The sequence below is a fragment of the Mytilus californianus genome, unplaced genomic scaffold (assembly GCF_021869535.1).
Source record: "Mytilus californianus isolate M0D057914Y unplaced genomic scaffold, xbMytCali1.0.p SCAF_21, whole genome shotgun sequence".
Classification (NCBI taxonomy): Eukaryota; Metazoa; Mollusca; class Bivalvia; order Mytilida; family Mytilidae; genus Mytilus; species Mytilus californianus.
Genome location: NW_026262670.1, coordinates 821466 through 833612, shown reverse-complemented (window position 1 = coordinate 833612; position 12147 = coordinate 821466). Strand labels below are relative to the sequence as shown.

General features: G+C 33.2%; 1 protein-coding gene across 1 annotated transcript in view; it reads left to right on the top strand.

Annotated features, from left to right (window-relative positions):
* Positions 1–1978: 1978 nt before the first annotated feature.
* Positions 1979–12147, top strand: part of LOC127731937 (cyclin-dependent kinase 12-like) — a 69744-nt gene continuing 59575 nt past the window's right edge. Inside the window, exons 1-2 of the mRNA XM_052240814.1 lie at positions 1979–2093; positions 4579–4676. Of these exons, the coding sequence (XP_052096774.1) occupies positions 2001–2093; positions 4579–4676 (191 nt within the window). The 5' untranslated portion in view covers positions 1979–2000. The remainder of the gene's footprint in view (positions 2094–4578; positions 4677–12147) is intronic.

Here is a 12147-nt window from a genome sequence, read left to right as displayed (position 1 = left end):
TGAATGTTAAAAGTTATGTATCCCCAATTAATAGCTCCCGAATGAACACAATGACAAAAATAAACAATACATTCATATCTATAACACATAGACATATCGTCTCATGGTCCGAAATCGGACATATGTTCAAGCCGGCTAATCCATTTTGATTTGATTTTAAACATATTTCATTCATAAGATATGAAAAGGATTGAGCAACAGGTACAACCTATAAAAGATCTCGCCATACTACATATACAAGGTATAAATCAAATATTAACAAATGTATTTGAAATAATATAATATAGTGGAACACACACAAAGAAATACATATTTACAGTGTTAATTACTAGATGCATAGTATATTTAAGTATGTAGGGAATAAATCATCATTTATTCAAGTACCTTGAGTCATGTAAGTATCCATATAAGTCAGTATAAATATATATTTTTATCCAACGCAATCATAGGTTTGAACGTTGTTTTCAATTTAGACTTGTTAATATTTTTTTCGTTTGGGCTTGTATTATATTTGCCTTCGGGTTTATATGATCCGTCTATCCTATTTTGACTCCTCAAAATTCAAGAGTCTATCCTAAATTGAGGTAAATTGTGTGGCTTTCCAAATACCGTTTCGATTCCTAACATCACTGAAGAGACATTAATTGTCGAAATCCGGATATGGTGTACAAAAACCCCATTATTCTCTATTCTTTTTTTTTTTTGCTCATTTTGCTGTATGCTGTATGCATTAATTTTTGCCACTGTTCTTTATTATGTTAACGCTACCAAGACCCCTGTTCAAGTCCCAACAATTCTGTATATCCGATTTCCAACTATATGAGGCAATTGTAACCCTGAAAGAGGACGACTATTTCAAATATCTTCTATATTTGTTTACATAAGAACGGTTCTTCAATGCTGACTCAACTTACAATTTAAGATAGGAAACAAAATGAAACTTTTTTGTTTAAGCAAAAGATTAAAAACACGCCGATGCGTCTATCTTCTCTGAATTCGTGGAGAAATAATAATAATTCTAATAAGATAGAACATACACGTTACCTATTCTTCTTCTTCTATGTGTCAACAAGGCTTCAACACTGAAGAATACATATATTGCCTCATATGATTTGCAGATAAACAGTGAAGAACGTCATAAATAAATAGCATTAAGGATGTTCGCTACTCTGTTTCAAAAGTAACAAGCTTTTTGAAAGACTGTCATAAATTGATAGTATATAAATGAAGGAACTAAAAAAGCAGAAAAAAATGAAGGGTCCGTGTGCTTGTTTTCGATATATAAGCCATTGAAAATTTGGCGGGAAATGATTCTCTCCAGATTTTTCATACATTTAACATTGGCACCTTTTGTCTTTTAAAAACATTGAAAAAATAACAAGGATTTTATAAGATTTTCCAATATGGCTTTTTAAACTATATGTAATAAAATTATGAAAAGAAAAGTAGGGGTTAGTGGACAAAATTTCTTAATGGAAAAACATGGATAAAACCAGAGGATTCCGAAAATCTAAATATTATGAAAAGAAAAGTAGGGGTTAGTGGACAAAATTTCTTAATGGAAAAACATGGATAAAACCAGAGGATTCCGAATATCTGACAAAAATCAAAAACAAGAGGAGCGAACATCCTTAATTAAAGCTTAACCAACTACATCGGGGCGCCAGATTACGTATTTCAACTTTCTTTTTAACAGAAAGCAGAGACATATGTGTATATATGTCTCTGCAGAAAGTATGCAAGAATTGTGGATAAAATCAAGATACTTATTCACAAAGAACTGCAAAGCTTCTTAAATTGTTCTTGTGGTGTGCGATCCAATTTTCCTCTAGAACATGTATTTATTATAGAGTTATTGTTTGTGCGTTGTATATAAAAAAAATCATTAGGTTATAATTATATGAAAAGTGGTTCTAATGGCAGACATTCTAATATGTCATTAGAAATACATTGACTTGATTGGTTAAAATTTTGGCCAATCGAAGGTTGTATGACATCTAATGGATGCAATAACCTCATTTGTGTCGAAGTGTGCTAGTACATTTAATTTAGATTTTTTGTGGGAAAATCGAGTAAAAAACCCATCAGCAGAAGTAAGTTATGTGATCGACATCTCAATCATCAAGTTTACATTGACCGATGATAAAAAAACTTTTGACATAGCTGTTTTTCAAAGAAAAAATAGTTTGTAAATAAAGGAGCGTCCGCCATTTTCAACGATATTCACGACTGCTTTATCTCTGTCAGTTCACTAATTAACCGTAAAACAGTTGACACCACACGATTAATGTTATAGCTCTAGAAATAAACCCTGTAAGATAATATTTTGCACTTACTTAATCTAGTAAATGATATAGCAGAGCCATATGAAGAAATGTAATGGTTACTCGAAGAGACACTGCCACTTGGACACCCGAGTAACATTCTAACAAGCAACGTGTACATTCATATATGTATCAGTTCGATGCAGCCCAAAGTCGGCCTGGCCCATTCAAAATATGCATGGTCTGCGAAAGTACGAGAATGTATTTTCACTAGAAATTCTAATTTTAAAACATTAGTCATTACATTATAAATTTATCTTATAGATTTCAAAATTCTTATATTATGATTAAAATCTTTCATTTCCCCAGTAGCCATCAAATACAAATATCTTTAACTACATCAGGTACTAAGTAAGTAAACTTTATTCTGATTTGACATATATACTAAAAATGAACATAAGCTCTGAGTCTGATAAGCTTTTCACTAAATATATAAACACATACTATAGACTGTTGACAAGAATGAGTTACACAGACACCAAATAACCTTGGGTTAATTAGCAATTTGCGTAAATGATGCATTGATCAATCGCATCTTACTTTGACATAATAACATAAGCATCTTAACATAGGAAATGTTAAGGAAAGTGCAGAAATTTGGAAGTGGTCTATTACAATAGAAGCAAAGCAAGCTGCATACAAATAAATGGTTCTTTAAACAGCACCACATTAACTGCTTACACTAACATGGCATATATCATGTATATGAAGCACTAAGATAGACTATAAAAATTATGATACTTTTTGTCTCGCCTAAAAGCAAGGCGAGACATACTGTACATTTTAAGTTTCTTTTCATAATTTTATTACACACAGTTTAAAAAGCCATATTTGAAAATCCTATAAAATCCTTGATAATTTTTAAAAGAAAAAGGGTGCCAATGTTCAATGTATGAAAAGTCAAGAGAGAATTATATCAAGCCAAATTTTCAATGGCTTATATCTCGAAAACAAGCACACGGATCCTTAACTTTTTTCTGCTTTTTTAATTCCTTTGTTTATATACTATCAATTTATAACAGTCTTTTTAAAAAGGTTGTTATTTTTAATACAGAATAGCAAACATCCTTAAGACTTTTATGATGTATTTAAATGGGTTATTATGGTTGCAAAATCCATTGAAAATTTGAATTGAGATTATGACCATAACTTGAGGGAAAGATTTTTTTTTGGGGAAAAAGGGGGGGGGGGGGTAAAAGAAATTGTGGGGGTGACCCGGGTCAAATTTTTCTCATTTCAGATTTCAGAAATTAAAAAGAAAAATTCTTCAAATATTATTTTTTTGCAAAAAAAGTGTGTGTGTGTTGGGGGGGGGGGGGGGGGGGGGGGGGTTAATACACAACAGCATAGTGTATTGCACAAAAGCAAAACAAATAGGGGGGTTATTTTGTTTACATTTTTTTGTGGGGGGAGGGGGGTCAATTCGCAACAGCAAAGTGTTTTGCACAAAAGCAAAAAATTGAATATAAATTCAAATCATATAACCAATTCTAAGTTCTTTGACTACAGTTATTCTGTGTCAGAAACCTTTTATTTGTCAAATTCAGGGTTGGACCTCAGCGGTCGTATCCAGCTGCGCTCGATGAAGCAATTTATGTAAATTTTCTGCTGACAGGCGAGAGATATCTCTGTGTCAACATTTATCTTAAAATAAATGTGTTTATTTCCGAGGCAAAGACCTTATGAGTTAATCAATATCAAATCCAAAATATGCCATCTTTAATGACTTGACAACAGTATTGTAACTACATCCCTTGACCACATGTACATAATGTATGTGGGGAGTGTAGATCATATATATGTGATCTTGTTTATTCAGATTTCTTTCAAAATTATAATCAATATACAGTCTACTGAGTCTAGAGACTTTATTATGACTTAAAGTATTTTAGAACAGAAAAAGTATTATGCACTTACTGCATTAGTTCGATAATTTCCCAATTTGTTTGAAATTACAAAATTATTTTTTGAAGGGAACTATATTGAAACATCAGAAATCATCCCTGCCTCTAAGAGTAAGTAAGGATATTTGAATATATAAATGTGCAGAAAAATTTTGTTAAAAGAAATTTTTTTTATATGCTCTATCATGAATAAGGTGTCTCTTTATTTGTCCACTGACGTAGTAAGAGGTGAAACCTCTTTAACTTGTCAGTGGACAATTATTTTTGGCAACTTAAATCACCATTTCGCTGGCAAGATTATGGCCTGCTCGTACTGCTTTCAGTAAACATCTAATTTTATGTCTTTGCAGATGCCTAGAGCATACAGACGTTCACACAGTAGGTCAACATCTTATGATGGCAGACGGAAAAGACGAAGAAATGATTATTATGAAAGAAGATCAAGAAGGTAATTAGTTAAACAATATATATTACTAAATAAGCTTCACTGATAAGTTTTGAGATAAGAAATAAGCTTCACTGATGTGTGCTGAGATAAAAAACAAGCTTCACTGATGTGTGTTGAGATAAGCAGAGTTTCCCATTCAGCATTTAAGCCGAGTGTGCCGACCACCTTTCCATTTTAGAAGGTGGTCAGCTTTTTTTTCAAATTCCGGTCTTTTTTTCGGTTCCGCACCGTAAAAATTTAAATACTAATCACGCTTGCTGATTTGTTTTCATTGACAAAAATGGCCGATCATCAAATTTCAATGTTTTCTTTTATTAATCGGGGAAAGAGAGGCAGATGACGAAGGTGATAAGGAAAATTCTTGGCCAAATAAGTCAACTAAAACGGATAGTTGTATTGAAATTGTTGAAATTGAAAAAAGAACACATCAAAACAACGGAAAAGGCACGCAAGCGAGGATATATAAGAACAGGACTTTATGTTCTGTGTGCCAAAAATACAGCACTAAATCGATGAACAGGACAGAAACTTGGATCGACAGGCCATGCATTCACAGGAGAAGGGAGTCCTGCAGAAGCCATCTGCTATCCGAGATGCATAAAATAGTGATTGAAAGAAGAAAAGGGATAAATTATTGAAAAAAAAAATCAATCAAAAGAGAATATTTGACAGTTTATGTGACTACATCTATCTATATTTTTTTCAATTCCATTAAATGTGAATACAACACTAATTCTTCTTTTTGTGACCCCACCCACAGTAAAAAAAACCCTGTTGGAAATGTTTAAAAAAACAAAACACCTGGTTGCAAGTGGTTTTTTCAAAACACCCACCTTACCTTAGTGAAAAAAGGAGAACACTGATAAGACATAAGCTTCACTGATGTGTGTTGAGATAAGACATAAGCTTCACTGATGTGTGTTGAGATAAGACATAAGCTTCACTGATGTGTGTTGAGATAAGACATAAGCTTCACTGATGTGTGTTGAGATAAGACATAAGCTTCACTGATGTGTGTTGAGATAAGAAATAAAACACAGTTTTATGCTGTTATAGAAGGTTAAATTTTCTATACCTGCAAATATTCCACAAACTTAATTGCCAGTCAATATTTGTTACTTTTTGTGTCATATTTCACCTTAATTCGTTTTACATGCAGCTGTATATAGCTACTCATTTTGACCATTGAGCTGTTGCCTTCATTTGGTTTTAGTTCGAACTTCGAAGTCTACTTGCGGCAGGTGGGTTTGACTGATATTGACTAGGATTGCCAGGTGGGTTTGACTGATATTTATTGGCTAGGATTGCCAGGTGGGTTTGACTGATATTGACTAGGATTGCCAGGTGGGTTTGACTGATATTAATTAGGGCCCCGCCAAATGGCGGACGCCCTATAGTGATCAGTCTGTCCGTCCATCCATCTGTCCTTAACAAATTGTGTCCGCTCTATATCCAGAGAACCGTTATGATTTCAAAGTTTATACTTGACGTGTATATTAACCAACACCAGAGGGTGTGTCATAATGTATGTACAACTTCCTAGGTCAAAGGTCAAGGTCAAAAACTTTGGTTTTAGTTGACAACCCCATGTCCTATGGTAAAGATCGTGTCCACTCTATATCTTGAGAACCGTTATGATTTTAAAGTTTATACTTGATATGTATATAAACCAACACCAGAGGGTGTGTCATAATGTATGTACAACTTCCTAGGTCAAAGGTCAAGGTCAAAACTTTGGTTTTAGTTGACAACCCGATGTCCTATGGTAAAGATCGTGTCAGCTCTATATCTTGAGAACCGTTATGATTTTAAAGTTTATACTTGATATGTATATAAACCAACACCAGAGGGTGTGTCATAATGTATGTACAACTTCCTAGGTCAAAGGTCAAGGTCAAAACTTTGGTTTTAGTTGACAACCCCATGTCCAATGATGAAGATACAAATTTTTTACCACACATTATTCACAGCGGGGCCCACAGAGATGGCTCCCATCTCAATGATATCTAGTTGGCTAGGATTGCCAGGTGTGTTTGACTGATATCAATTGGCTAGGATTGCCAGGTGGGTTTGACTGATATTGACTAGGATTGCCAGGTGGGTTTGACTGATATTGACTAGCTTGCAAGGTGGGTTTGACTGATATTGACTAGGATTGCCAGTTTTCTTGCCAATGTTCAAAGGTTTCTTTCTGGGCACTCCAGCTTCCTTTATGAATAAAAACTCAATACCATGATATACAATGTACATGTAGCTGAGAGTGCTGAAAATGAAGTTAAATACCAACAATCAATCAAACATTTGATGTCCTTGGTCATAGAATACTTTTTCAAAATTAAAAATCTTTTCCTGAAATCCCTTGGCTGATTTACACAAGAATAATTTGATCAGTTTAGATTAAAATCAGTCTATTAATTAAATGACATGTTGCATTGAGGAGGTTAAATCAGATGCCTCATGTACATGTAGAGGGAGTGCCAAATTTTTTGCTCATTAAAGAACCTTTACAATGTTATCATATTAGGGGTCTGTAGTACACTATCCGAAATACCCTTGATTTATGGTGGCAGTAAACATTTGCTAGTGTTGATCCTGGTCGAGTTACCCTGAACCTACCTTTTGTATTAGTTGTTAATTTGTTCTCATTCTGAATATGGATGAAATATTTTTACACTGGATGTTAAGCAAACAAAAATCAATCAATCCAGCAATTTAGATTAAATGATTGTCGATTACACTAGCATGGTCACTGTTGTTATAAATAGAACAAAGGAGTCAAATGTATATTAACTTGATTATACAAACCAGTCACATGCATAACTAACAGAAAGTAAGGCAGACAACTCAACTATAAATACTTAACTGACGCTACAAATGTACTAATGTACCTGCATTGGAACACAATTAAATGTCCCAATCTGTCAAAAGTGTATCTGTAATTGTCTTATATGAAGTCCTTCTGTGTGCATTTTTTTAAGCCCCTTTCCTTCAGAAGTATATTCATTTAAGCAAAAATAGACCTATTTCAATTTTTTTTGTTTTTATAAGTGAGTAAAGCTATTTGACCTTAGGTCAATAGGAGTAAATGATCTGGAGTCTGATGTCAATGGACCTACTGTGACATGAGCATTGTGACATCAGATATGTACAGAAAAAATTTAAAAGATTATATATTAGGTAAAGAAAATTCAAATGTATGGAAAAAAATTCTGCTTATTAGAGTTTTCCTGAAATCTCAATAACAGCTGATCACTAGTACTATACCTTAAAGATTTTTAAGAATGTGGTCTACAATTTTGAATGTGGTAAAAATCAAAATTTTGTGACTGTAAACAATTCCAGACAGATTGTCTTGGACAAAATAAACAAGACCAATAAATTAAACTATCAAACTGCTAGAGTTATTTCCCTTACCTCAGAATAAATCAAATTATCAGCTCTTGCCCTGAATCATTCTGAATGTTCATTGTTGTATGACTCATCTTGTAATTGTTATATGTATATATTGTACATGTATATTATATATTCATGGTTACCTTCTTTAGGTGTGTATAAAACGAACTCATGCATAGTGCGCACTCTTGAAACTTGTGAAAAAAGTTTCTTCTTATGCTTTACACGTAGGAACTTTCTGGAAAATCCCAACTTGAAACTCAGTAAAATGAATCTATTGAAAATGATTTCTTTTTCGGAGACAAATTTAACTCCAGTTCTGGTTGATTACAGGATAATGAAAACATTGTTGCAGAATAAATAATTCAGCAAAAGATGTTTGATTCTTTATTGTTTCCACGGATGTGTTTGATTGAGAACAACAGGAAGTGTTAAATCAGGAAGTTGTTTAAATGCAAATCGTAGTCATTGAATCTTGTATGGAATACGGATTCATTACGAATATATTCTTAAATGAATAAATATTAATCTCTGCTAATTTTATTTATTTTTTGTTGGTACTCATTGAATCGTATAATCTGGATTATCACACTCTAATTATTGAAAGTCAATTAGGAAGTCTAATTGTTGTCAAAACAAATCAATTGACAGATTAATTTTGTTCTTTTATCTAATCGTATAGTTTACAAGATGGCATTGACATGTCGGCAATTATGATTTGTATGAAGGTTTGTTTTTATACGACCGCAAAAATTAAAAATTTTTTGGTCGTATATTGGTATGACGTTGGCGTCGTCGTCGTCCGGCGTCGTCCGAAGACACATTGGTTTTCGCACTCTAACTTTAGTTTAAGTGAATGGATCTCCATGAAATTTTACCATAAGGTTCAATACCACGAAAGGAAGGTTGGGATTGATTTTGGGGGTTATGGTACCAACAGTTAAGGAATTAGGGGCCAAAAATAAGCATTTTTGTAACTTCCAGACAATAACTTGTGTGTAAGTGTATGGATCTCTCTGACATTGTACCACAAGGTTCCATATCACAAAGGGAAGGCTGTAATTGATTATGGGGGTAATTGCCTCAAAATTTTAGGAATTAGGGGCCAAAAAAGGGGCAAAAAACAAGCATTTTTCTAGTTTCATGACAATAACTTGTGTGTAAGTGTTTGGATATTTCTGAAATTGTACTACAAGGTTCCATATCACAAAGGGAAAGCTGGAATTGAGTTTGGGGGTAATTGCCCGAAACGTTTAGGAATTGGGGGCCAAAAAGGGGCCAAAAATAAGCATTTTTCTAGTTTCCAGACAATAACTTGTGTTCAAGTGTATGGATCTCTCTGAAATTGTACTGCAAGGTACCATACCACAAAGGGAAGGCTGGGATTGAGTTTGGGGGTGATGAATCATAAGGGGGTTCAAAAAATTTGGGGGGGGGGGGGGATTTTTTTTTTTTTTTTTTAATTTTCCATTTTAAGTTGGTTATTTCTGATTTATATTTAAAAGCCAATAATAATGATATGGTAGGAGATACACACCAAATAGGATGTGTAAATTATTATATAATAAGTATTGTGCAATAGCAAGAAATTTTCAATTGCACAGTATTGCACAATAGCAAGAAATCTTCAATTGCACAGTATTGCGCAATAGCAAGAAATCTTCAATTGCACAGTATTGCGCAATAGCAAGAAATATCCAATAGCACAATATTGCGCAATAGCAAGAAATTGTCAATTGTACAGTATTGCGCAATAGCAAGAAATATTCAATTGCACAGTATTGTGCAAAAGAAGATACTTCGTATAAATTGCTTATTTCTTGATCAATTTCAATGGGGTTTTATTTTTGAATTCTTGGGGTTCTTTAATATGCTGAATCTAACCGTGTTTTAAGTTTTTGGATTTTGGGCCCCGTTTTTAAATTGGTCCACATTGAGGTCCAAAGGGTCCAAAATTTAACTTTGTTTGATTTCATCAAAAATTGAATTATTGGGGTTCTTTGATATGCCGAATCTAACCGTGTATTTAGATTCTTAATTTTTGGTTCCGTTTTCAAATTGGTCTACATTAAGGTCCAAAGGGTCCAAAATTAAACTTAGTTTGATTTTAACAAAAATTGAATTTTTAGGGTTCTTTGATATGCTGAATCTGAACATGTATTTAGATTTTTGATTATGGGCCCAGTTTTCAAGTTGGTCAAAATCGGGGTCCAAAATTAAACTTTGTTTGATTTCAACAAAAATTGAATATATGGGGTTCTTTGATATGCTGAATCTAACCATGTATTTAGATTTTTGATTATGGGCCCAGTTTTCAAGTTGGTCCAAATCGGGGTCCAAAATTAAACTTTGTTTGATTTCAACAAAAATTGAATATATGGGGTTCTATGATATGCTCAATCTAACCATGTATTTAGATTTTTGATTTTTGGGCCCCGTTATCAACTTTGTCCACATTGAGGTCAAAAGGGTCCAAAATTAAACTTTGTTTGATTTCATCAAAAATTGAATTCTTGGGGTTCTTTGATATGCTGAATCTAACCATGTATTTAGATTTTGGATATTGGACCATAATAGGTGAATGTCCAATTTAAAATTTTTAAGTTCTTAGACCACATTCATTCTGTGTCAGAAACCTATGCTGTGTCAAATATTTAATCACAATCCAAATTCAGAGCTGTATCAAGCTTTAATGTTGTGTCCATACTTGCCCCAACTGTTCAGGGTTCGACCTCTGCGGTCGTATCAAGCTGCGCCCTGCGGAGCATTTTATTAAATATGTTACAAAGTAAAACATGTTTAAAATCATCACTTTATTCAACTTTACAATTGTTAAAAATCACATGACATGTGATCACCTGATACTACAAAAGTAAAAAAATAATGGCGGTTGCTATCATCAATTTTCATACATTTACCTTCTGTATTCCTTGTTAGAACACATATACAAAGTAAGTGATAAACTCGATAAAAACACCTACACTAATTTGGCCATTGACAGAATCCTTCATCTCTAATTTTGACATAATCAAATGCGACTTCCGGGCGGTAACAAAGAACACAAGAAAACACAAAAAACAACTACTAAAGCATTTAAATGATTTTTATTTGCATATAACATTACAAATCGGATACAAGAAGGTACAAATATACATGTAAACCATTACAACAATCAAGTTTATGCTACGAAAATATTTTCCTCCAGACCACCTGGTTTCTTGATTGGAATTCGGCCTGAAAAAAGTATTAAGAACAATGTACCCATACATTATATGCACCCCCCTTTTCAGAAATCATTCCCAGGGTAAAAACCCACGTACTATGCACACCTTAAGACGGTAAGTAATTATCTGAATTTATAGCTTTCTTTCTCAAAATGTTCTTATTCAATATTAATTAATACGTTAATTATGTATTTGTGTGATGTTTAAGAAATCTAAATTAAAGACAGGGTAGGTCTCTAAATTGGCTAGAGAGGATGGAAGTTGTGCATCTGTTATAAATTTGAATTTTGCATTCCTGTTCTCGGACACATTCTCCTTTTTATTTCTTGATTTTTTTTCCCATACCAAAGGATAGACTTAGCTATTTCTGTATTATCATTTGGAAACTTGCACATTTCATATATATACATTTGTAAATGATCAATATATTTTACCTAAAAAAATTTTAGATATTGGAATTTTTAAGAATTGACAAAAAAGCAAGATGAATTATTGAGATTAGGAAAAGAGGCATACATATATTTATCTTACCTCCTATACATTTCTAGGAATATGATTGGTTAAAAGTAACCATGTGGAGACCTTGTATATTACATATTGGGTTAGTAGGGTTCCATATTGGGTTAGTAGGCGGGGCTTATTTCAATACAGGGTTAGTAGTGGTGTTACGTCCCTATATAAAAACAACAATGAGTTGAGGCAGATAATCTCAGTGTTTCAACAGACGAAGAAATTGATGATGAACAATTGAAATAAATTCATAAAACACATTTAAAGCTAACAAGTTGTTATTGTTGGCATTTGTTTTTGTATAGACCAATGGCAGTAGGTTCTTAATACTAACCGTTTTGTAG